This window comes from Cinclus cinclus, chromosome 3 (assembly GCF_963662255.1).
Source record: "Cinclus cinclus chromosome 3, bCinCin1.1, whole genome shotgun sequence".
Lineage (NCBI taxonomy): Eukaryota > Metazoa > Chordata > Aves > Passeriformes > Cinclidae > Cinclus > Cinclus cinclus.
In genome coordinates this window covers 91,313,900-91,336,637 of record NC_085048.1, presented here as the reverse complement: position 1 = coordinate 91,336,637, position 22,738 = coordinate 91,313,900, and the positions used below count along the sequence as shown (strand labels likewise).

General features: G+C 41.5%; 1 protein-coding gene across 1 annotated transcript in view; it reads left to right on the top strand.

Moving 5' to 3' along the window:
• The first annotated feature begins 878 nt into the window (after positions 1-878).
• The window catches only part of PTPN14 (protein tyrosine phosphatase non-receptor type 14), a 65,868-nt gene continuing 44,008 nt past the window's right edge, over positions 879-22,738 (top strand). Inside the window, exons 1-2 of the mRNA XM_062489304.1 lie at positions 879-1,081; positions 7,625-7,794. Coding sequence (XP_062345288.1) covers positions 908-1,081; positions 7,625-7,794 — 344 coding nt within the window. The 5' untranslated portion in view covers positions 879-907. The remainder of the gene's footprint in view (positions 1,082-7,624; positions 7,795-22,738) is intronic.

The window sequence follows — 22,738 nt, the reverse complement described above, 5'->3', positions numbered from 1 at the left end:
TGTGTTTTGGCTCAGCAGTTGCATACATTCCTGATAAATTTTAGGAGTACTAGTTAGAGACAATATCTAGAATATGTGTTCTCTTGCTCCCGCTCGGTGTTGCCCTGATCTCTGGCAGCAGCGTTCCTGCCGTCACTCCTTCCACCTAGAAGGTGAAATGCAGAACTGCTTTGGAGCTGTAATCCAGCAAAATGCGAGGGGTTGTCTCAAAGGACGCTCCTCTGAAATGGCTCGGATGCTTCTTGCTTTTCACATGCATATTTTAGGTTTGATTTTTTTCGGAGGTGCTGAGTGCCTGCATTTCCTGCGTACTGCAGTCAGCCTTTCTTCTTTCAAGATCGCACCTCTTTTCAATGCCTCTACTCCTTAGCTTTTTGAACTAGTTTTCAAAGGTGGCCCGAGGGCATGAAAACTCGAAGATTATGTTATAGACCCCTGTGGTGGGGGTAATGATGGGAGAGTTAGCACCTCTGGATGAGCGCCCTGTAGAGCTGCTGTTTGTACTGAGCCTCTCAAAGAACGGCTTTGCAATTAAATCCGCGCTTTAAATTCAGCGCCAAATCAGTGTTTTGGAAGATTTGTTGTATAAAATATTCATTTGGGATATGTAGTAAGTGCCTGGCAATCCTGTGCGTGGAGGTGTCTATTTCATGCTTTTAAATGCGACTCTTTCTGAAGAAGTTAACGAGTCCCGCTGAACTTTAGGAACATCTTGTTTCACACTTCAGCCTCCGTACTTGTGTGTGTTTTGCAGGAATCCCTTGGAGCTCGCCCCAGGAATGGACAGCTACCTCGGTTTGTGCAGGAGAGTAGTGCCAGCTGAAGGAGCCTTCCAGGCGAGTGGACAAGCGTGCTGATAGCTGCGGGAAGAGCCCGGGGAAAGGGGCAGCCCTGCCGGCTTCCAGCCATGCCTTTCGGGCTGAAACTGCGGCGGACCCGGCGCTACAACGTGCTGAGCAAGAACTGCTTTGTGACCAGGATCCGTCTGCTGGACAGCAACGTGATCGAGTGCACCCTGTCCGTGGAGAGCACGGGGCAGGAGTGCCTGGAAGCTGTCGCTCAGAGGCTGGAATTACGCGAGGTAAGGGTAGCCCGGGAAAGACCATCTGTCACTGGATAACTGGGCACGTTTTTAGCTGAGGCAGTCTGTGCGTTTGAGCCATGTTGTTCTCAGGGCTGGCCAGATATGATCAGCAGCTGGAGCTTGGACAAACACACCCCGAGTGAGTGGAAGCTGATGGCAGAGCGGCACTCGGGGCTTTGCGCGTCCGTCGGAGCTTTGAGAGCTCTCCGGGCGTGAAGTTTCTTTCCTCAGAAAGACGCGAGTGTTACTTTTTGAGCTGTCGTGCCGAAGGACAAGTTACAGTAACTTTCTTCTGAATGTTGCCCTGGACTCGCAGGCACTGATGGCTGAGTTAGGCGAGTGGGAAGGAGACTCCAGACTTTTAAACATCCCCCTTCATAGAAATACTCTTGTCACTAAAAAGAAATATACTCTTGTTACTATACAGCTGGAGGACGGTGGGTTTTTTTCTTCCATTTGTTTTGTTTAATATTTCACATCTGAAATCCTGAAAGGCTTCTTTTACATTCCCAATGCTTCTGGAAAAGTTGAAGAAACCAGTCTTTAGTCAAGACTGAAATCCTTTATTTTCTACTTCTTGCTGTAGATTTTAGTGTTTAAATGTTGAATCCTTAATAGAAATACCTCTGCAATGTGCATGGCACAAATGAACTGGCTGATTTTTCTTACCTTCTGTGGGCTCCTATGTGTATCCTGCATTCTTCTAGACTTTGGCAAATAGTAAGTGGAAAGAAAACCATTCCCTGGAAGTGGCTGTGCTATCATCTGGCTGTCCTGGCTGATACTTTCTGTAAGCACAGCTGGGAAATGAAAAATCTTGCCATGTCTTGTGCAGTTGGCCCATGGTAGTGGGGGCAGCTGGAAGGTAGCATGCAAATAGCTGCAATATCTCAAAACTAAACAAACAAACGAAAAAATTATTCTTTTTTTAATAATTATAAAGAATGGGAGAAGAATCTCACTCCTGTGTGTGTCCAGAGTAGGCTGGAGAATGTGCAGACAGGAGCAAGGCAGAGGGAATATTGCATAGTGTTTTTCATACTTGGGTGTTGGTTTTTTGTTTTTGTTTGTTTTTTTGTTTGTTTGGTTGGTTTTGTTTAGTCTTCTAACATGAATTTTAGTAGAATCATGCCCCCCCCTTTACTTACAGAGATAAAGATTTACTAATAAATAATTTTTCCCTTATTTTTTCTTTCTGTTGGTGATGCCCTAGGGTATCCTTAGGAAGGAATCTAACTTCTCTCTTTCCTTCCAATGCAGAAAGCAGTGAAATGAATGAAGTGATTCTCCTCATGCTCCTTGTGAGCTTATCTAGTTGGTGCAGCAGAAGACTGGGACCTTCTGGTTCTCTCTGGAGGTCCACCTGCATTTGTAAACAACAGCTCTGTCAGCGACTTAGTATTCTTTTCCACAAAGTATTTTGTGATTTTAGAACATGTTCTGTTTCCACTTTGGAACAAAGCCTGAAGTTCCAAAATTTTCCAGAGAAATGAAATTAGACAGTAGAGTAGCAAAGGAAGCTGTTTTGGTCAGGGTTCAGTTCTATGGGGGTTTTCTATTGGTTTGGAGTTTTTTACTTTTCAAAATTATTTCTGTCATGCAAAAAAGAAATATGTCAGCACAAAAAGTTTGTGTTTCAAGATAAAAAATTATTTTAACAACATAGAAGAGAATGCTTTGATGTTGTTGGAGCGTATTCCCCTTCTTTCATCACCCTCCCTGCGTTTTTTTTCTAAACAAGGTTTTGGCAACGTTGAACTGGTTTTATAAAGTTCAGATTTCAACAGTACAGCATTTTTTGAAAGAAGTGGGTGTTTTGGGTTTTTTTTTAGGAGAGAATTACCTACCTCTTTCAACTCTGAGAGGGTCTCCGAGTATCCTCTTTTGCTTCTTGGATGAGGAACAATTGGAGCTAGCAAACTTGGAGGTGCCTGGTGCTGCTCTTTCTTTCAGACCCCAAATTAAATTCTTTTTCTGCCCCTGTAGTCTTCCTGCCACTGTTTGTAAGGATAATGAAGTAATTTGGTGACTGTCCCCTTTCCTCTCTAGGTTTACCATAGTTTTTGAACTCACTGTCCAGACAAATTCTACAGAAGGGTCAAAAATATTTTCACAAAACTCAAAATTTCTACATGATTTGTGCAACTGGATAGCTGAGTAAATAAACCTGTTAATTATACTGAGGCAAAAATCCTTGCAAGCATTCATATCAGAAAGACTTTTGAAATTCCCTGAATACAGCAAAAACTGCAGCTGGCTCATGCCTTTTCTTAGAAATCCTGATTTGCAAACTGTGATGTTGAAGTAAGGATAAGCCAACCTTCATTAAATCCTATGCTAACAAAAAAGAGTGCAAAAACCCTGTTTGTCTTCTTCATGCAGTCTCAGGTAATACCTCAGTTTGGTCTTATGTTCAAATAAATCCCAGGTGTACCACAACTTTTACCTTCAAGTTAAGAATGCATCCATGTCTCACCCAATCCAGTTTCTTAGAAATAAACAAAAAACTGTCAAACCCTTCCTGCTAAAAAGCAAAACTCTTTGAGATTATGCCTTGTTGTGAGGGACTGTCAGTCATACCACACATGACTGAAAAACAGTATCTAATGGATTATACATTTTTCTATTTGATCTCTGGGGAATGCAACTCCCCTGCCTGACTGACTCAGGGTTCAGGAATAGGTCAGTAGAAAGTGGAACCATATAACTACTGTAAAATCTGGTTTTATCCTTTTCAGCAAAGCTCTTGACAAAGCATCAGGTCTTCTACTTGAACAGTTACTGGTTTCAGTAGAATGAGCTCTTATTCCAGCATTATGTAAAAGGTAAAGATGAGAAGAGGGAAGGAGGGGAAAGACAAGGTCAAAAACTTCATTTTATAATCTTGTATGTATGTGCACAGATTATAAAAATTATTTTTTCCCCAATATAATGGCCTTTTTCTATTCCACTTCCAGACCAAGAGAACCTGCTTGAAGTAGCAGAGTCATCTATACAAATCTGATGGGAGTCTTCATGTTTCCTTCTTGTTTTTGCTCTTTTTAATTCACTTTCTAAAATGTTAAAATGTTTAAAGGTGGTATGCTCTGATGTATTGTGAGTGGAGGCGAGGGCAAGAAGGTTCTTCCCGACCAAAATTATCCTTGTGAGCCAAATTTCACAATGGTATGTCCATCACTGTGTTCGTGTAAGCCCCAAACCAAAGCAGGAGGTTGGTGAGCTGAGCACCACAGGCAGATGCTGTCCATTGTGCAGAGGTAGCCTTTTGCTGCTGTTCTGACCTTTACTTTGGTGCCCCTTTAGGGCACAACTGAAACCTGGGATTTTGCAGCCAGGTTCCCTCAAAGTGCGGCTTGGTTTGACTTGTCTTGCCAGCAAAGCAGAGATGGGGTTCAGGCAGTGCTTGGAGAAAAGACCTTCTATGAATAATTGGCCGCTGTAAATGGCACCTTCCCCTCTGTTCAAGTGCCCTGGGATAGCAGGGCTTAATGTTCTTTGCCTGAAGAAGCTGGAACTCCATCTTTTTCTCAAGGATAAATATTTAGTTGGCTGCTTAACCAGATGCTTTAACAAACACTGAGCTGGGCTTGGTTTAGTCATTTTCTGCCATCTCCTGAAGTTGACAATTCTACTTGTTTGGCCCAGCATAAAGGCTGGGGTAATTCTGGACTTGGGAGGATAGCTGAGGCCAAGTCCAAAACAAATATGTTGCCCTCTGAATTATAATGCAGCTATAATGCCACCTATTTTAGGACTTCCCAGTGCAGTTTTTGTACGTCCAGTGTTCTGACTCACTGTATTTTGAGAATCACATTTTCATTAGGGCACCCAGGTTCTCTGGTTCTTGTTCCCTGCTATAGCAGAGGACCTGCTCCTGGAGGAGTGTGAACTGATTTCCTTGTACCACATATGAAATTATGTGTGGAAGGTAAGACAAATTTTAAAACTTCAAAGGTAATATGTGTTACTTCAGAGCCTGACAGCTATAGGCATACATATGGATTCCATGGAAATCTGGGTGAAGTCAGTGGTTCTCTTTGTGCAGTTGGACAAACAGACCAGCTTTTGGAATCAACCTAGTTTTCAGTCAGCTGCTTATAAATAGAAGATCCCAATTTTTTTTATAACCTCAGCTAGTTTTTGGGGTGCTTTGTGGACTGGAGAGCATGGCATGACTCACCTTCTTGTAGCATGCTGAACTTGATGCTCTAGCCATTTCCAGTCCCACGTTCTTCCGTTCCTTTTTGGGGATTACTGATATTCCTAGGGGGCAGGGTCTCTTCAGTCATGCACAGTAGTGGCTACAGAAGTCCTCCACTGTGGGTTCTTTAAAAACACATTTTCAAGAAGTAAAGTTGCTGGCAACAGGAATCACAGAATCGCTAGGTTGGAAGAGACCATCAGGATCATCGAGTCTAATCCATAATGAGCTGATGTTCAAGTAACTGTGTGGGTTGTCTCTCCAAAATGCATGGATCTGTGACATGAGCTGAGCTCTGCACAGTTCCTGTGCTCCAGCTGCAATAGCTTGATCCTCTCTAGGCTGCTTTCCAGGAAAATATTTGTCTTTTAGTTGTGCAAAATGCATGTTGCGGTGTTTGCTCCATGGTACCTGCTGTAATCTAGAAGCTTCAACACTGTGTTTCATTTACCTCTTGTTCCTTGGAGTTACTTCTGGATTTGGTACTTCAGGAGCCTTTCTACTGTAGCATATCTAAATTTGTGCTGTCTCCCAGCCCCCACTCAAAGGGGAGGAACTTGGCTTATTCCACCTGTTTAATTGCAGTACCTTAATTCCTTGAATAACTCTTTCAGGCTTCAGAGTCTGAATCTTCTTCATTGCCAGATGTTTTACAAGTACTTCACACTTTGAATTGGGGTTCAAGGTGTTTTGAATGTTTACTTTTCCAAGTAGTATGGAAGCTCCGTGTCTCCATGCTGTTTCTTGCTGAGGATGAGCTGCTCTGCAGTGATTTCCAAGTGTGCTAAAGGGTTTCCCTTAAGAGTGGTAAAATCACTGCTTTTTTCTGCCCTCACATTAATTCCATTTCTCCACTTTGCCTCCACTGTCCCTCCCACCTTCATTTTAATCAAATTACTACCATGGTGAACTCATCAGAAATAACTTTTTATCCACTGGTGATTACAAGGGAGAGTAGAAATATATCAGGGACATGTGTGAGTTTTTAGTTTTGTTTGAAGTTTATCCTGTGGGAGATGTTGACTTCTTGATTTATTTGTGCCTTAGATTGATTGATTGATTTATCGAAGATACCTTTAATTTCTAGGAGGAAATACTACAAAAGAACAAGTTTGCCTCACTGTACCAGACTGAGCAGTGCTCAAGCTGTTTGTCAGGCTTAACTGAGGAATCAAGTTGAATTAGTTATCACCTTAGTTAAATGCTAGCCTGGATGTTGTCCAAAGTTGAAAATATGTATGTAATGAGACCCTAAAGTAAGTACACCTGTGTTCCCATTCAGAGTTTTGCATGATTGTCTCATGCATGCCCTCAGCTATAAAGTGGTTGGAGCAGTGATTCCCCTGCTGGTTTGTTGCCATTTGTAAACATTTAAAATTTTTGGTATTGTATTACTTGTCCTTGTGTTGAGTGCTAAGTCATGGTGTGCGCAATGGTTTTTATTGAAACATCCCTACCAGCATGAAACAGGCTGTTCATGGTGGATTTTGCAAGGTTTAACATCTGCAATTTGTCTGCTACAATGCTTTTCACTTTTTCTTCAGATCTGTAGTCACAGTACTTGAAGTTTAAGTGCTTTTCAATCAAATTCTTTTTGATGGATTGGCTATTCTGTCAGCTGCTTTATTACCACTTTGTAGGTCTAGTTCTGCGCATTGTTCTGTGTTAATTCACCGGCAGCAGACCCATGTGGCAGGAAACAGCTGAGGTTTCCAACCTGGTATTTCTGTAGAGCCTAGAGCAAACAACTTGTGTGTGATATGGACATTCTAAGTGTATACTTGTCTATCATAAAACCTTGTGAGTGCATTAAAAATAAGAAGAGTAAACAATTCTGTGTTGGGCAAATGGTTTTGGTATTGGTAGAGATATTCTGACATATGCATGTGGGTTTGCATTCTTTTTTTTCTAGTTGGAAGAGTGCTTGTCCTTTGTGTGCAGTAGGCCTGATCCAAAGTCTCATGAAGTCTTTGCACTTTAATTCAGACTTAGTGTTTGCTGTCTGTTCACAGAGCACAGATGTCCCTTAGGAAAACAAAGACTCAGGCACTTTCTTTAAATCATTTATGTCACCTGTGCCACAATGTCAGGTAGAGCTCTTCAATATGCATTTGGGAGAGATGGTAGGAGGCAGATAGTGCTCCGTGAAGTATATTGCAATATTAATTTGTCTTTGTCTTCAAAATGTCCTACAAAAAAGGGCAGTAAAAAGAAAATTACTCTGATTTTGCATATGGAAAAATGTACACAATGCCATCTGTTTTTACTTGCATTTGTGACATTGTGTGAGTAATCTAGCTGGCAAAGGTAAACTGACACTCGTGTATTTCTTTGTCTAGACTCACTACTTCGGCCTTTGGTTTCTCAGCAAGAGCCAGCAAGACCGCTGGGTTGAACTGGATAAGCCTCTGAAGAAGCAGCTGGACAAATTTGCCAATGAGCCTTTGCTTTTCTTTGGGGTAATGTTCTATGTGCCCAGTGTTTCCCGACTGCAGCAGGAGGTAACAAGGTATGTGCTTCCCTCTGTTCACAGTATTGTGATAGAGCTGGGAGAGAATGGGACTGTGATAGAGCATCCGGGAAAAAGTTGCTCTATTTCTGGCATTCAGTATTTGCTCAGGTATCATCTGGTTGTTTGCTTTCCTGATTATTGCCCAAATGGGAAAAATAGGAGAAGTCACCACCTGATTATGTCTGCTTGGAAAAAAAAAAAAAAAAAGCTGTCTCACCGAATGTTTGTGCATGACCAACTGCAGGGGAAAAATGGGAGTAATAATTATATGGTAAAAAATCTGACATAAATTTTAAAAAGGACCATGGTGACTGTAGTTCTTCTGTAACTTTGTACTGGGGAAAAGGAAGCCATAGTCAAAGGAACTCTATATAGAGTTTTAGTTTATTATTCTTAAGCCTACGTGTGTTTTGGTGAAAGTGAACTTTGGCATTTTTTCCCCCAGGTTTTGCTCATCCCACTCTTGATTTTCCCTTATGCTTCACAAAAAGATTAAAACTGTTAAGAGGGCATTAGTCCTTTAATTACGATCAGGGCGTACCTTTGCAAACAACTTCAGTGGGAATTACTCTTTTATTCAGAACCCTGTGCTGCAGCTGTAACAATACAACTGTTTTGAGGGGCTATTTTTGTAAACCACATCACTGTGTGGTTTATACATATCTGTGCCGTATTGAAATTTAATAATACAAAAAAGAGAGTGAGGAGAAAAAAGCCCACCTCACCTAAAAAGGGGTGGAATTGTTTTCTTTTTAATCAAAATTATTTCATTTATCCAGTCTGACAAAGTTGTATCAGCACAGCTAAAGGTAAAGCCTGGAATAAGTGGGTGAAGACTTCAGGGTGGTAGAAGCCTTGCCCCTGAAAAAAAAAACTGCTCTTGCTGAAAACCTGGAATTTACCACATGGTCATAATAGCTAGGAAAATATATATAAATAGTGAAGAAAGAATGACCTTAATTCTAGAAAGCGTGCAAGACATGAAGCCATTTTTTATACTGCAGATTTTGTATTTTAAAGGATCTTTATTTGACACTGAACTGAAGAGTTGGCATTGGTAGGATGTGAAAAAGTTGGGTCTTGAAATGGCAGCTGTCAAGCAATTCCTTGACTACTATGCATGCAGAATTCTTGCCAAAGGGTGGGATAAAATCATCATAAAACTTCAACTTCTCTGAGAACAGACCAAACACTGATGCTTGTCTGTCTCTGTGTGCTCCTGCTTTGTTTGTGCTGGGAGAGGGAAGCCTCAGTACCTTTTCCTTCAGAATTATTTTAACGTGCAGACGGAATGTCTGAAATGTTGTGTTGCTCAATTTGTCAGCCCAATCCTGGCCTAGGTGTGTGCAAGGAAGCATTGTAGCTACTTGGATGCTATTATTTCTTCAAGCTGCAGCCTGCAGTGCTGATTGCTCATTCATAGCTCACCTGCAGAGGTATATTTGCTCATTCTGCCCAGGTTGGTAATAACAAAGCATTCAGTGACAATTGAACTTCACAGCACTCTCAATTGGAGTGGCTGCTGAATTGTTTTTCTTTCTGAAGTGATTGATACCATAAGCTGCAGAGTCTTCTAAGTGCCTTTTATGTTTCTTTAAAGGTGTGTAGCAAAGCCATCAGTTTACTAGAGGATTTCAGATATGGAATAGCCTGTTAAGATTTGCTTGTTTGTTTAGTGGAGTGGAATTGCTGCACTGTGGATGGTGTGGTGGTAGCAAACCTTCAACTGTGCAATAGGTATATTCATATTTGAGGCAATGTGGGGACCTGGAGGATTCTTCTGAAACAAATGGCAGAGAAAAGCTTAGTTTAAAACTTAACGAGATGCACAGATGGATGTGGGCTTATAGCGGGGGTTTGTTTTGCCTCTTGGTATATTGATTCAAAATTTGTTTTTATTTTGATACTGGCTGCTTCTAGGATTAGACTTGATCATGATATGATTACGTGTGATGTTGAGGTAGGCACTGGACTCACCCACTCAGTGCCTATGTATTTGACTCATGTTTAGGTACAAATGACAAATCTGTCTGAAATGCAGAACTTGTGATGAGACACTTCGTCCCTTTCTGGGAGGCTGCAGAACCACTGCAAACAAACCCGACCCCAAAACACAACCACCACCATAGGCTGAAGATGCAGAGGTGCTGACAGTACTGCCAGCAGTGAACCTGTCACCTTTGTAACCTTCTCTAAGTAGGAACATCTCCAGCCATGAGCTTGCCTGGCTGTATTTGGAGTTGGAGGTGAAACCCATCTCTAGCAGCAAGCCTTTAGTTAATTGTAGACTCCAGGGTTTCCAGGGGTGATTAATATTCCTTGAAGATGATGAAGTCTTCTGAGAAGGCTTCTGCAAACACTGACATAATGCACAAGTATTCAAAAACTAGGGAGTTGATTTCCTGAACTGGTTTACTGTTCCTCTGCTCTGTAGGATTATAGACTTGATAGCTGGTTTTGAGAAATTTGTCACAAAATTGAATATTCCTTCCTGTTTCCAGTGACTGCAACCTCCTGTGCCTCACATACTGTCATTGCAAAAAATGAAAATGATGCAAGTCTTTTAGGCTCCATTGGTTGAGAGGAGCATTGCTTAGGGTGTTGGTCATTGGCTCTGAGGTAGTGTTCCTTAATAATTTCATTTGAAAGATCATCTGAAAGATCTCTTGAAAACAATATGTGAACCTTTTTGTGTTTGGCCATTGTTTGGTGGTTGGGACTAACAGGAAGAATCCTGGTAGCAACAGGACAGTATTTGTAAAATTACAACTCCTTTACATCTTATCCTTACTTTTGGAAGTAGAAAATGCTAATTATGCCTCCAGGCCCCTGGATTTTAACTACCTGCAGGTGTTGGTAGTGGTCAGGAGCTCTTTGTGGTTTCTCTGGTAACCTCCTGTATTGACAAGCCAAGTGTGGAGGCAGAAGTAAGGGTGAGTAACACTGCCCCGAGCACTGTGTCCCAGTGCTGGACAGACTCGATGGAGACCTGTCCACACAGGACATGCTGGGAGAGGAGTGGAATAGCAGTGGAGTGACAAGTCAGTGCTGCCCCTCACAGGGTGTCACGGTGTGGGAAGGTCAGATGATGTTCTGAAGTGAAATGCAAGCAGCAGTTGCTGAGTGGTTGAGGTTGGAAGGTGTCTCTGGAGATTGTCTGCTCAGAGTAAGGTCAACTACAGGAGGTTGCTCTAGGGCTATTTCCCATTTGGTATGGAATATATTCACGGAAGGAGCGTTTCCACACTTACTCTGGGAAATCTGTTCAGTCACCCTCGCAATAAAGAAGGGGCTTTATGTTTAGAAGGTGTGCCATGTATTTCAGTTTGTGCCCAAATGACCCCATAATTTCAAGTTGTGGACTGATTCTGAGTGATTGAACAGGTTACCTGGGCTGGCCATGTAACTGGTTATTTAGGACCTGTAGAGCTGCAGGCACCTGTCCTATAAACACAAGTACTGCCATGTCTTCCTGTGGGATGCCTGTAGTTAATTTATCAGAGGTGTTTCTGATAATATGAGAGCCTGTGGTAAAGAAAATGAAAAGACAAGACTGCCAGAGCAGTCTATTTAGCTCTTAAGCTCTTTGAAGCCAACCTCTGAGACCTGCAAGAAAAGACAATGTGAAGAGTACTCTGGGGAGCACAATTAATTGTTTTAGTAGGTCAGATCTGACTTTGGCTTGCAGTCCTTTCCTTCTGTGCTACAAAACTGACACTTGCTTAAAGATGAAAATATTAATGGTGTAGAGTTTTTTTTTTTCCTCTTTGGATTAAATTAATCACTGGGACAAGGTAAGAAGCACCTGCAGGACATTGTCATTCTTGTTCAATTCATGGTTTTAAATGCAAATGCTGGGCCTACTCAGGGCGGTCATGCTTCCTGACCTGAGATGGATGCTTTCCAAGGATGTCCCAGGGAAGCATACAGAAAGCACTCACCAGTTGTAGAGTACCTGTTTTTTTTTCTTCCTGGTAGTAGCCATGACATAAATATTATTGTCATGCCTTACTTTCAGTGCAGTAGCATTATACTCTTGGTATTAAGCTTTCCTTCTTGTAGGAAGGCTATTTCCTACCCTCTAGAACTCTTATTTTACTACCCTTTCTACCCAGTTTCTTTTCTCTTGAATTGAGACTCCCATCTGTATATGTTCCCTGATCTTAATCCTGTCTGTTCCAAGCTCTCGGTGACTCCAGCATCTCCCTGGCCACTGGTCATGGCATTCTGCTGGTCCCCAGTCCCACAGATGTTTTCCCTTTTTACAGATTAATTAAAACTCCATGATAACTCCTAAAGGAATTTTCACCATGTTACTATTTATACAATTTGAAAATTTCTAGAAAAATTTGTGATAAACAGAATTTAAAAAAACAAAACAAATAATAACAACAGCAACAAAAAAAACCCCCTCTTCAGACTCAATGGCAGTTACAGCAGGAGTAATTTGGGTGGGAGTATGGGGATTGGCACGTTAGCAAGAAGCATTTTTCATGGAAGGCTACTTAGACAACCTCTTTTTAGTCATCCAGCTGTTCTCAGTGAGCAGCCATCGCAGATGGAGGTGCTGCGCATGCTTTTGGCATATTTAAAGCACCTGGGATCTGCATACTGTCTGATATAAAGCAGTCTTTGTGATGCCCTGTAGAGTAGATATTTGCATAGATTAGACATATAAATCTGCCTTTTATTTTCTGCTAACTCCTCAGAGAGGAGGCATCCTTTAAAGCATTTATTAAAAAAAAAAGTCTTTGTACAGTGTCTAAAGTAAACAAGCTTGCTTTCACTGTGCTCTTGTTCCAAAAACAGAGAACCCACACACTCTTGTGGCTTTCTGAAAATGTGGGTGCAATGCTGCTTTCTGCACAATTATCAGACAATCCAGGGCCTTTTTCTTTTCTCCCCTTCCCACAGTTCTAAGGGAAAACTGAAGTCACATTTTGCTCCCTACAGTTATCTCTTTCTTAGCGCGTGATACTGCTGTGCCTCCTGTGAAGAAATAAAAGTGTGCTTTGGTCTGGTTTTCTTTTTTCTTTCCTGGAAGAAGTTTTCAGTATCTTACTGGGTGCTCTGTACTCAGTAGTATCCAGTGGCTTTTGTGCTGTTGCAGACTGGGACATAATCGTGGGAAGTGAGAGCAGTTCCTAGGATGGGTGCCCCCATGGAGCTGGGTCCCCGTGGTGCACTGCATGGTAGGTCTGGCATGCACAGCTCTGTAGGGAGGGACATGTTCCAGCACCTGCAGTGTGCTGCTTTGGGCTTGTGCCCCAACTTGAGCTGTCAGCTCTGCATTTCCCCAGAAGAACATGCTGTACAGCTTTCCTGTGAAAGGAAACAGTGTTTGGAATGGGATGGCTGCACCTGCAAAGTGTGGGAATGAATGTTTTCGCAGGTGGAAAATTAGAGCCTGTGGCTCCCAGGCCTCTTTTCTGGAGGGTCTGTGAAAATTCAGCCTCTTTTACTTACCCTCTTTTAACTAAGTGAATATTTATTTTCCCTGATATTTTGCTACGCACCCTTTTCTGCACCGTTTCTTGTAGCTGTTTTTTTGTTTTTCTTCTAAGGAAATATTTCTTCTTCACTGTTCCCAGCCTTTCCCTTTCTTTGTTTTTCCACAAGTGTTAGGTGAAGACCTTTTAAGAAGTTCTTCTAAGGCATAAGGAGGTACAGACTCCTAGAACTACATGAATTTTTATATTGTGTGAGAATAAAGTAGAGAGGGGAAAAGTAGCATTTGAGTGCTTCGTATTTACAGGAAAAATGTGTTCACAAATCTCTTTTAACAAATACTGGATTTTTTTGCCTTCCGCTCAAAAAAAGTCCTTGTTGGACTGGATGTCTTACCTACTTGAGCTTATTTTTGCTTTTTAGTCTGCTGTGCTTTTCCTTTTCTTTTTTTTTTTTTTTTTTTGAAAAAGCTAAAGTTTCACATCCTCCTGTGTAGCTACTATTTAATACAAGTCTAACCAGCTGCAGATTTCTACCAGTCACTGCTTTCTTTTCTGCTGATTACTGCTCCTTATACTGTGCTTTTAATTTCTGTGTTAAGGCTGGATATCACATTTCCTCCTGTGCCAACCTGGTTTTGTGGCAAGCTCAGTGAAGTGGAACTCTTTTGGCTGTTAAGGATGTAACATTTACATGTGACAAGTACATGAGGCTGCTTTGCTTTTCATGGTTGGTCACACCTGCAGCTTGTGGCTGCAGAAGTCTCTGTGTGTGCTTTTGAGCTCATGGTAGCTGGTTTGGCTTCATTGGCCAAAATAATTATTTTGAATATCACACTGTGCTGGAAAAAAACAGCACAATGTGTACAATCAGATTTGTTCCAGACATCCTGGACTGTGCTTACCTGAAGCGAGGACTGTGACCAATTATGTGGCTGTGCTTGTTACTACACCACAGATAGATCTATAGGATTTTTGTTAATGCCCGTGATTCTCTAAAATGTACTGACACTAAACAAATTTTCTATGAAAGTACAGAAAAAATAGCATGCAGGTTAGGAGGAGAAAAGAGATGCATGTTTTAGTTGAGTGGATAGGTAAATGAGAGAGAACTGAGTGATACATGGCAAATGGGATGGTGGAGTGTTTAGAACAAAAAAAGTCCGTAGTTTGGTCTCTTACACCTGGAGAATTAAGTCAGAATTTAACCCCTCAGTGCTACTGGTGTGTAACAGAGTGGAAAAAGCTTTAGTTTTCAGGCAGCAGAAGTCTCACTGCCTTGTCTGAATTTGTCTCTTCCTAGGAGCCTTTGTCAGTCCATGTTTACAGTGTACGTACCAGCACATGTTTTAGGAGCATGCCTGCTGTCTTGGGAAGATCTTATCTGGAGGCAGGCTATGTAGTTTCCCGAAAAATGATTGCACTCAGTGCCTGCTTTTCTGGGAAGTGTCGTGGCTACGGTGCTCGTGCTGATCAGCTCTACTCACACCACACAGGAAAGGCCCTGACACACAGCCCTCCCTCTTGGCACCAGGAACAGCTCTGTGGCTTGCCCAGCTGGAAAGAGGATGCACCTCCTCTTCACCAAGAAGCAGCAGTGTTCTCTCCAACATAAATATCATATTAATGGTTAGAAGAGTCCTGTGTTTTTAACTATTTCCAGTTAAAAAGTTTGTCAGTTCCCTTAGTTTCTGGAGTTGTACCCTTGTGTAGCAGAAACCAGTGTAACTTCTTTCTTCTTCTAGAATATATTCAACTTTATATATACACATATATATAATACTTCTATTTTATAGAGAGCTTTGGATCAATGGACTGCAATGTTAAATGATTCACATGAATTAAAACACTTGCTGCTATACATGGAAGCTGTATCAAATGGACAGAAAAGGACAGGATGTTGTGTAAGAATGGCAGACCTTAGAAATGGAACAAATTTAATCCCATGAATCCCATCAAAATTTTGCTCTCATCTAAGGGATTTGGGGAGTCAGATTACTGGGTAAGTTTTTACAGAGGAATGGTGTGAAACAAGAGTGAAAGGGCATGGGGTGCCAAGTGCCCCATATGTGGTGGTGCTGTTTCTTTCCTGTTGAACTAGAAGAGCTAACAGAGGGTGCTGTAGGTATGTGCTGGGTATTGAAACACAGCAAAAGAAGAGTTGGGACAAGTACTAATATAAGTGTCTTATTCCTGAGAATGTTTGTGGGATATCAGGGTGGGATCTCCCAAAGGAAGCAGAAGGAACTCTGGAGCTGAAAGTTTAATTAACATGAGGCAAATTCTTGATGGAACAGAATTCCCTTGGTTTTAGATGGCTGTTGATAGCATGCATGACCATACAGGCCCCAGTCCAGTTTAGGGTCATCAAGTTGGTCGTCTCATGACTGGAACTGCACCCTGTCTCCCAAAGCTGGGAGAAAGGTAAGCGCTGGGATACACTGCTGAGTGGAATTAGGGAGTCCCGAGTCCTCAGGGATCCTAGCTGTCTTCTGTTGGACAAGATTGTGGGTGGGTCATGAAGTAACTTAAAAATGTCGACTTTTTTTTTTTTTTTTTTTTTTTTGTCTTCTTTCCCTTCCTTCCAGCTGCAGGAATTTGGGCTCATGTTGTCCAGGCAAGGGAGCAGCTCTGGAACTGCATGCAAGCTGGATGAGTCCTAAGAGCCCTGGGTGGCCACCCAGGCTCAAACAGCCTGGGATATTCACATTTTGGTGCTCCTTTGATGGTTTTATTGTTTTCTTTTAATTATTAGATGTTTTTAATATTAGTGGCTAATGCAGCATAAAACGCACACATTAGGCTTGTACCTGCCTTGTTGTAAACACCCTGATACTTAATTAGCTTTCATGTTGTATTTAGAGGACAGCAACAACAAATAATTTACAGTATTTGTCTGGGTCTTGTTGTGCTCGTATTACTGCAGCGTATGTGTTATTTCACTTTTCAGTGGTACTTTTCAGTTGGCTCTTTTTGGATGTGTATTTTAGTGGATGTTTAAACTTTGACTTAAAAGTAAGAACTCCTTCAAGGCATACCTAAGATTCAACATTAATTCCCTGTTTATAAAATATTTGCTGAGGAGGGCAAACCCTTCTCCCAGCTGACTTTCTTCAGTGAATGGGGAGCTTGTTCTCCGTGTGTTGGTTTTTGAAAGCTGAGCTCTTTGTGCCAGATATTTTAAGAAACTGTTGACTCTTAGATCTAATCTATTACATTATACTGTGCTTTTAGACCAGAAAGTGAACGTGTTTTCATGTGTGTGATTGGGCAGTACATATGTAGCAACTCTAAAAAATAGTGTTGCATAACTATAAATACAGTGCAGGATACTTTCAGCCTGCATTCTTACTTTACTGTGTTTTGAAGGCAGTGGCTGTGATGGTTAGAAATGTTGCAACAGGAATGTCTTGGCATTGGGCAGATTCACATTTATATCTGATCATAAGGAAAAAAATACTAATTTTATGCTCTGGGATTTAGTCACATGTGCTAACATATTGCTTTCCTGATGGGAGCTATTTCTACATTAAATTTTAGTGGAACAGTAATCTAGCCTTTGGAGTAATCTAACCTTTTTTTATTGTGCCTTTGAAATTGAAGCAAAGATTGCATTCTGAAGTTCTGTTCTTGTTGTATAGTAATGATACATCATTTGCACAAGGTGAGGGAGCTTACTCTCTGGTCTTAGACAGTCTAGGTTGAATCCTTCTATGCAGTTATGGTAGTGGAGGCATTTGCACTTGGAAAATAATACTTTAGATTTCCTTTCCTTGTCCACCTGGGCATGTGTGCTGTTGGAGACAATGGCTGAACCTGCTTGTTCGATAAGCAATGTGGAATGGCTTTTACCATGGTTGACAGCTGTAAATTATTCAGATTTTTTAAAAGCAATTCTGCAGCTGGGTAGAATGTAGCAATTTTATTGTCCATGCTTGTGATTTTTATTACGTTAGGGTTTTCCCTAAATCTTGAAGATCTTGGATTGAGGTAATGACATGAATTTCAGCCTGGGATTTTTTTACATGTTCTGAATAAAACTCAGACTAGATTAGCAAAGGGCAAGTAAAGAAGGGTGTGAAAGGTATGATTCCAAATACTTTATAGCTCTCAAAAACCAGAAGGAAAAAGAATACCTAGCTATACCAAACGAAGAAATATTGTTCTTCAGTAATAATATGGCTTTGAGGGGGCTGTGTGGCCTGTGAAACTTCAAAGATGACAGTACATTAATCATGCATCCATTTCAAAAATGTGTAAGGAACCAGATGGATAGAAAATGTGGATATGTGCTACAGGACAGAAGAGGATTCACTGAATCACAGAATCTCTCAAATTGGAAGGGGCCCATAACAATCACTGAGCCAAACTCCCTGCTCCTGGCAGGACTACTGAAAACTTAAACCATTTAAAGCATCATTCAGGTGCTCCTTGAACACCATCAGGATGGTAATGTGGTCACTTTCCTGGAGAGCTTGTTCTACTGACTGTCCACCCTGTAGGTGAAGAATCTTTTCCTCATATCCAATCTGAACTTGGGATCACACAAGAATCATAGAATAGTTTGGGCTAGAAGAGACCTTTAGAGGTCATATCTGGACCAACCTGCCTTCAATGACTACGTGAGGGTACCCAGAGCTCCATTCAACCTGATCTTACATGTTTCCAGGGATGGGGCAGCCATCACCTCTCTGGGCAACCTCTTCCAGGGCTTCACCACTCTCACTGTAAATATTTTCTTCATTATGTCTAGACTAAGTCTACCCTCATTTAATTTAAAAACATTGTCCCTTGTCTTATCATAACAGGCCCTGCTTTGTCCCTGTTTTACAATCCCAGTGTGCTTCCCCTAAGGCAGCTTCATCCCGTTTCCTTGTGTCCTATTTCTGGTCACCAGAGGAAGTGACTGTTTATGGTTAGGACACAGCTGCAAACCCCACTCTGTTAAAAATGTGTCTTGATTACATAGACTGCCAGGATTGAACCTTAATTCCAGAAAGAAGAGCTGAGGGTCCATGAGGCTGAACCTAGTACTTGAGACATTTTATAATCCTTAAAGAGAAGGAAATACCTTAAGCATTTTGAAGCTTGCTTTGGTGGTCTATTCAACTTCTGTTGCCGGGAAAAAAGATCTTCTGTCTTCCTTCGTGGGAACAAAAACAATTTGAGTGGCCTATATATTTATTTTTTGATATATGACAGTTGAGATGGTGCTGAGGCTAGAAATCTGGGCTTCTGCTTTCATCAGTGGAGAACTTGCTTTGTGTATAGAGCTGTGTTTGGATGTGTCCCACTGACTGTTTGTTTGTTTCTCAGCCTCTGAGGAAGCTGTGCTCACCACTGCTTGATGATAAGCACTTGTGTTAGGTGGATCACTGTGATAACCTGGAGTTATCTTCTATTTAAATCCAGCTTTTCTTTCTCCTTGGCTTTCTCCTGTTAGATTTCCCAGTGCCACACAGACACATGGTTGCATATCTGTTGCTGTACTGCTAGCAGTACCCATTCTGTGTGTGTATGTATTTATGGAAAATCTGCTGAAGGTCTACTCATATGATCTGAACATGTCCCTTTTTCTTGTTCTGTGTTAGTAGCCAGTTATCTTAAATAGTGCTGAAAGGTGATTTTAAATCTTTCTGTAATTGGCAGCAGAAGTGGAGAATTTTGTCCTGCTTTCTTTGAATTGCAGTATCTTAAGCATGAGTCTGTGGTTAGTGAGCTTCTGCTTATGCAGCTGGAGGATGTGTCAAAAGTTGCATTTAACAACATGGCCTTGCTAGATCTACTTACACTTATAAACTCTATAGGAAACCTTCACCTAGGTATTTACTCTTGAGGACTGTATCAGATCCAAGACAGGATGCAGAGATACCAAACGCAGAGAAACTAAGAATGGACTTTGTTTCATAATAGGTTTATTTTTAAATAGGAAAAGGGACATGTTCAGATCATACAAGTAGACCTTCAGCAGATTTTCCATTAAAAAATAAATAGAAATAATATTCTGTAGACTGGAAATTAATGTTTCCTGACCGGTGGGAGCATGCTGCCATCACCATGATGGACAGGGAGTTCCCATCCACAGACTGGGAGGTTTCTGTAAACTTAATGAATAAGCCCCTGCTGCTGGAATGACTCTCAATAGAATCAGTTATGATAGGTTTTGCTACCTGAAGGTTCTTAGTGTACTGTTGTCTCCTTGTTGCATCTCCAGACAGATGCAACTGAAAAGAAATAGGAGGATTTAGAAGAAGATAATGATAGCTTCAATGTTTTGGTTTAAAGGAGAAAGGATAAAATAGAGGAGAAAGGGAAAACACTTGTCATCCCTAGCTACTTGAGTTACAGAAGTACCCATCAGCATTTTTGCATCTCCTCCAATGAAGATGAAAAGGATAATTCCTCCTCTAGTTTAGGAATTGAGCTACTCACTGCCTTTGTCATTTAGACTGTTGCAAACTGCTTGGCTGCCCTTTTTCCCCTGCAGGTGTAGCAGCAATATGTGTCACTGCACAGGCAGGTTTCCCACTCATTTAGGAGCTCTGTGCAGGGGATGGGTGTTCTGGGGCGCCTCACACACCAGCACGTTTCAGACTTGTCTCCCAAGGTAGTTTAAGGCACTGGTTGGGACAGATAACTGCATTGCCTAGGCTGGGGCTGGTACTCTCTGTTTGTCTTCCTTCCCATATGATGCAGCAACAGGGACTTAGCAGTTTCTCCTCAGGGAAGTGCAAACAGCTACACGGTGTACTCCTTACACTCTTTGTGACATATGCCAATCCTGCCTCAGTTGTGTTGCTACTCCTGGTAAAAGCATTGAAGAGTGAAGGTTGCTTTAGACTTCATGTGTAATCAGTGAGAAGAAATGGGCATTTCCACAGCGTGATTCAGAATTCCTCTGTTGTGCATCACTTTCTGCAGGTGATTCATTCTTTTTCCTACTGTGTGTTTTAAAAAGGGAACTGTGGATCACTGGTCTTCTGTTTAGAAGTCCCAGATATATGGTCTGAAATTTTTCTACAGCATCAGGAAGAGGGTCAAGCCACTAGCAGCAGCAGCAGCATGTGAGCAAACAGATGCGTAGATTTTGATTGGGACTTCTATGAGCTTTTCAAATTTTGAGCCAGTGGAAAATTAAATTCAATACTCAGTAGAAATCTTGGTTGTGGTAGCACTGACAGTCTTCAGTTAAATGTATTCAATGTTGAAGTTTGTACTGCAGGCTGGAGCAAACTTTTTCCCTTCTCTTGTAGCTGAGACACAGATCATGAAAACTTAGTTCTAAACTTACCTTTTTCAGTGATCAGAATGCCTTTATTTTTTTTTTTTTTTTGCTTTGCTGGCAGGGCATAGCACTAAAGGATCTGCAATTTGATTTCAGTACAACCCTGAAGTCTCCAAATGTGTTTAAAAGGAGCATTTGTGTGGAGGCCCTTATGCAGCTGAGAATCTCAACAAGAATTTGGCAGAAATCTCAATGTCGGAAGATGGCAGGCAGATTCCTGTGCAGTGAGATGTTTACTGGTTCACTGTTTTATCTTTGGCAGCTGCTTTTGCACTTGATATCTTCAGCTGTTTTTGAAGCTTTTACAAAGAATAATTATTCATTTCATGAAATGGATCTATTTTACCCACCTAACAGGGCACTGATTCACATATTTCCCTGGCAACATCCTGTTGTTATCAGAGCTGTGTTCATTTTTGCGGGGTTGCATTCACTGGGATGTTACAACTTCCTGGGCCGTGGCTTTGTTGCATGAGTTACAGAGGTGTGGAGTGACTGTTTTGAATTATTCCTTTGGAAACACTAGGGTCACTGGGATCTCTGGGAGATGGAAGCAACCTGAGTTTTCCTGTTTTCTGTTGGCAGTGATGCTAATGTAGATGTTCCAACAATCTTTGCACAGGAATATAAGGTGTTGTACTGATGACCTATAGATAGGCAGCAACTTGACTGTGTCACATTTCAAGTGTTTTCTTATTGCCAGGACAGATTACTGTAAAAGGCAACTGGATTTTAACTCCCCACCAGGTAAAATTCCACTAAATCAATAGAGCTTTCTGAGACATTGATTAGGTGAGGTTGGGGCACTACATAAAGGTTTCACTGACAGGGTTTTATAAATGAGTTCTATAAATTCATAAACATGGTTTCACTGCAGGCTCACCAGAGCATGTTTTTGGTTTGTTTTGTTAATTTCAGGGTAAGCACACATTCTTCTGTAAGTTTGAACGTGTTCACTTGCTCTTTGAATAAAGTAACACCTGAATACACTTGCATGCTACTCTGCACCCACAAAGCAATTATTTTGTGATGTTCTGGATGCTTACATATGCATGCCAGTTGTTCACCGGTATATGTGCTCACTCAGTTCAGCTCTTGCATCAGTGCACAGCAGAACACACTACATGCAGCCACAAAAACATGGTGGACTTGAGTAATTCCAGAGTTTGGAGCTGTAAGGAAGGAGAATATTTAAAATATATATTGGAACATGACATGGGTCTTATGGGATATATACATTATGTTTTATTGTTACAACTGACACAATGTGGGGAAAAGAATGGAGCAATGAGAGCTCTTCATATTTGTTTTGTGTCCAAAGAATGGTTATGCCTGTACTTGAGCGCTATTAAAAACAAAACAAAAGGTTATCTATTTATTTCCAGTATTGCATAGTGTGAGCTTGAGTATACATTTGTTCTAGTTAACTCACCACATTTTTTTAGCATGATATTCTAACCTGCTTGGCCATTAACCTGGCTGGCTACCAGGAGAATTTTCAAACTGTTGACTCATATTGCTTCCATATGTAGCCTAAACCACCTTTTCCCACAGTAGATACAGCTTGAAGGTTAGCTGCTGTGTTTTTCAGGGCAGGGAGCAGCATATTTTGAACTGAGTCAACACATATGAATAAAGGAAGTAAATATAAGCTATTATTAACATTTTGGGGTCTAATCTCATTTTTGCCAAAATCTGGCTCCCAGTTCAGGAAAGACCAGCAGGTTTTTTTTGTGTTCCTCTTCCCCAGGAGGTTAAGCAGTCTTCAGCATACAGAATCACGGCTTATCTTTGCACTTTAGCATCTTTTTGAGGATCAATCTTTATAGCTGCCAATTCAGAATTCTTTGTTTTATTCCATCTGAAGATCTGGGGGCATGAGTTGCTGCGTGTGTGTGGGACCTGCTGTTGTGAGGATGTGACTCACCAAGTGGGCAGTGGCACTTGGGCAGGCTGCATGCCATGGCACCTTAGTGAGCACCTGTATGTAGGTGGGGCCTCTGTGTGGCTGTAGCTCATGTTCTTAGTTGGAGCCCGAGTTGTGTGTCAGGCACCAAAGGACAGGTGGTAGCGGGGAGAATTGGTTTATTATCCAAAATCCTGCATCAGAGTAGTAGCTGCCTCTGGGACACACAGTTCAGGGTGAGGAGGAACCTATATGGGAACAGCGAAGACTGTGTTTGGAGGAAGTGAAGGTGGAGGCAGCAGC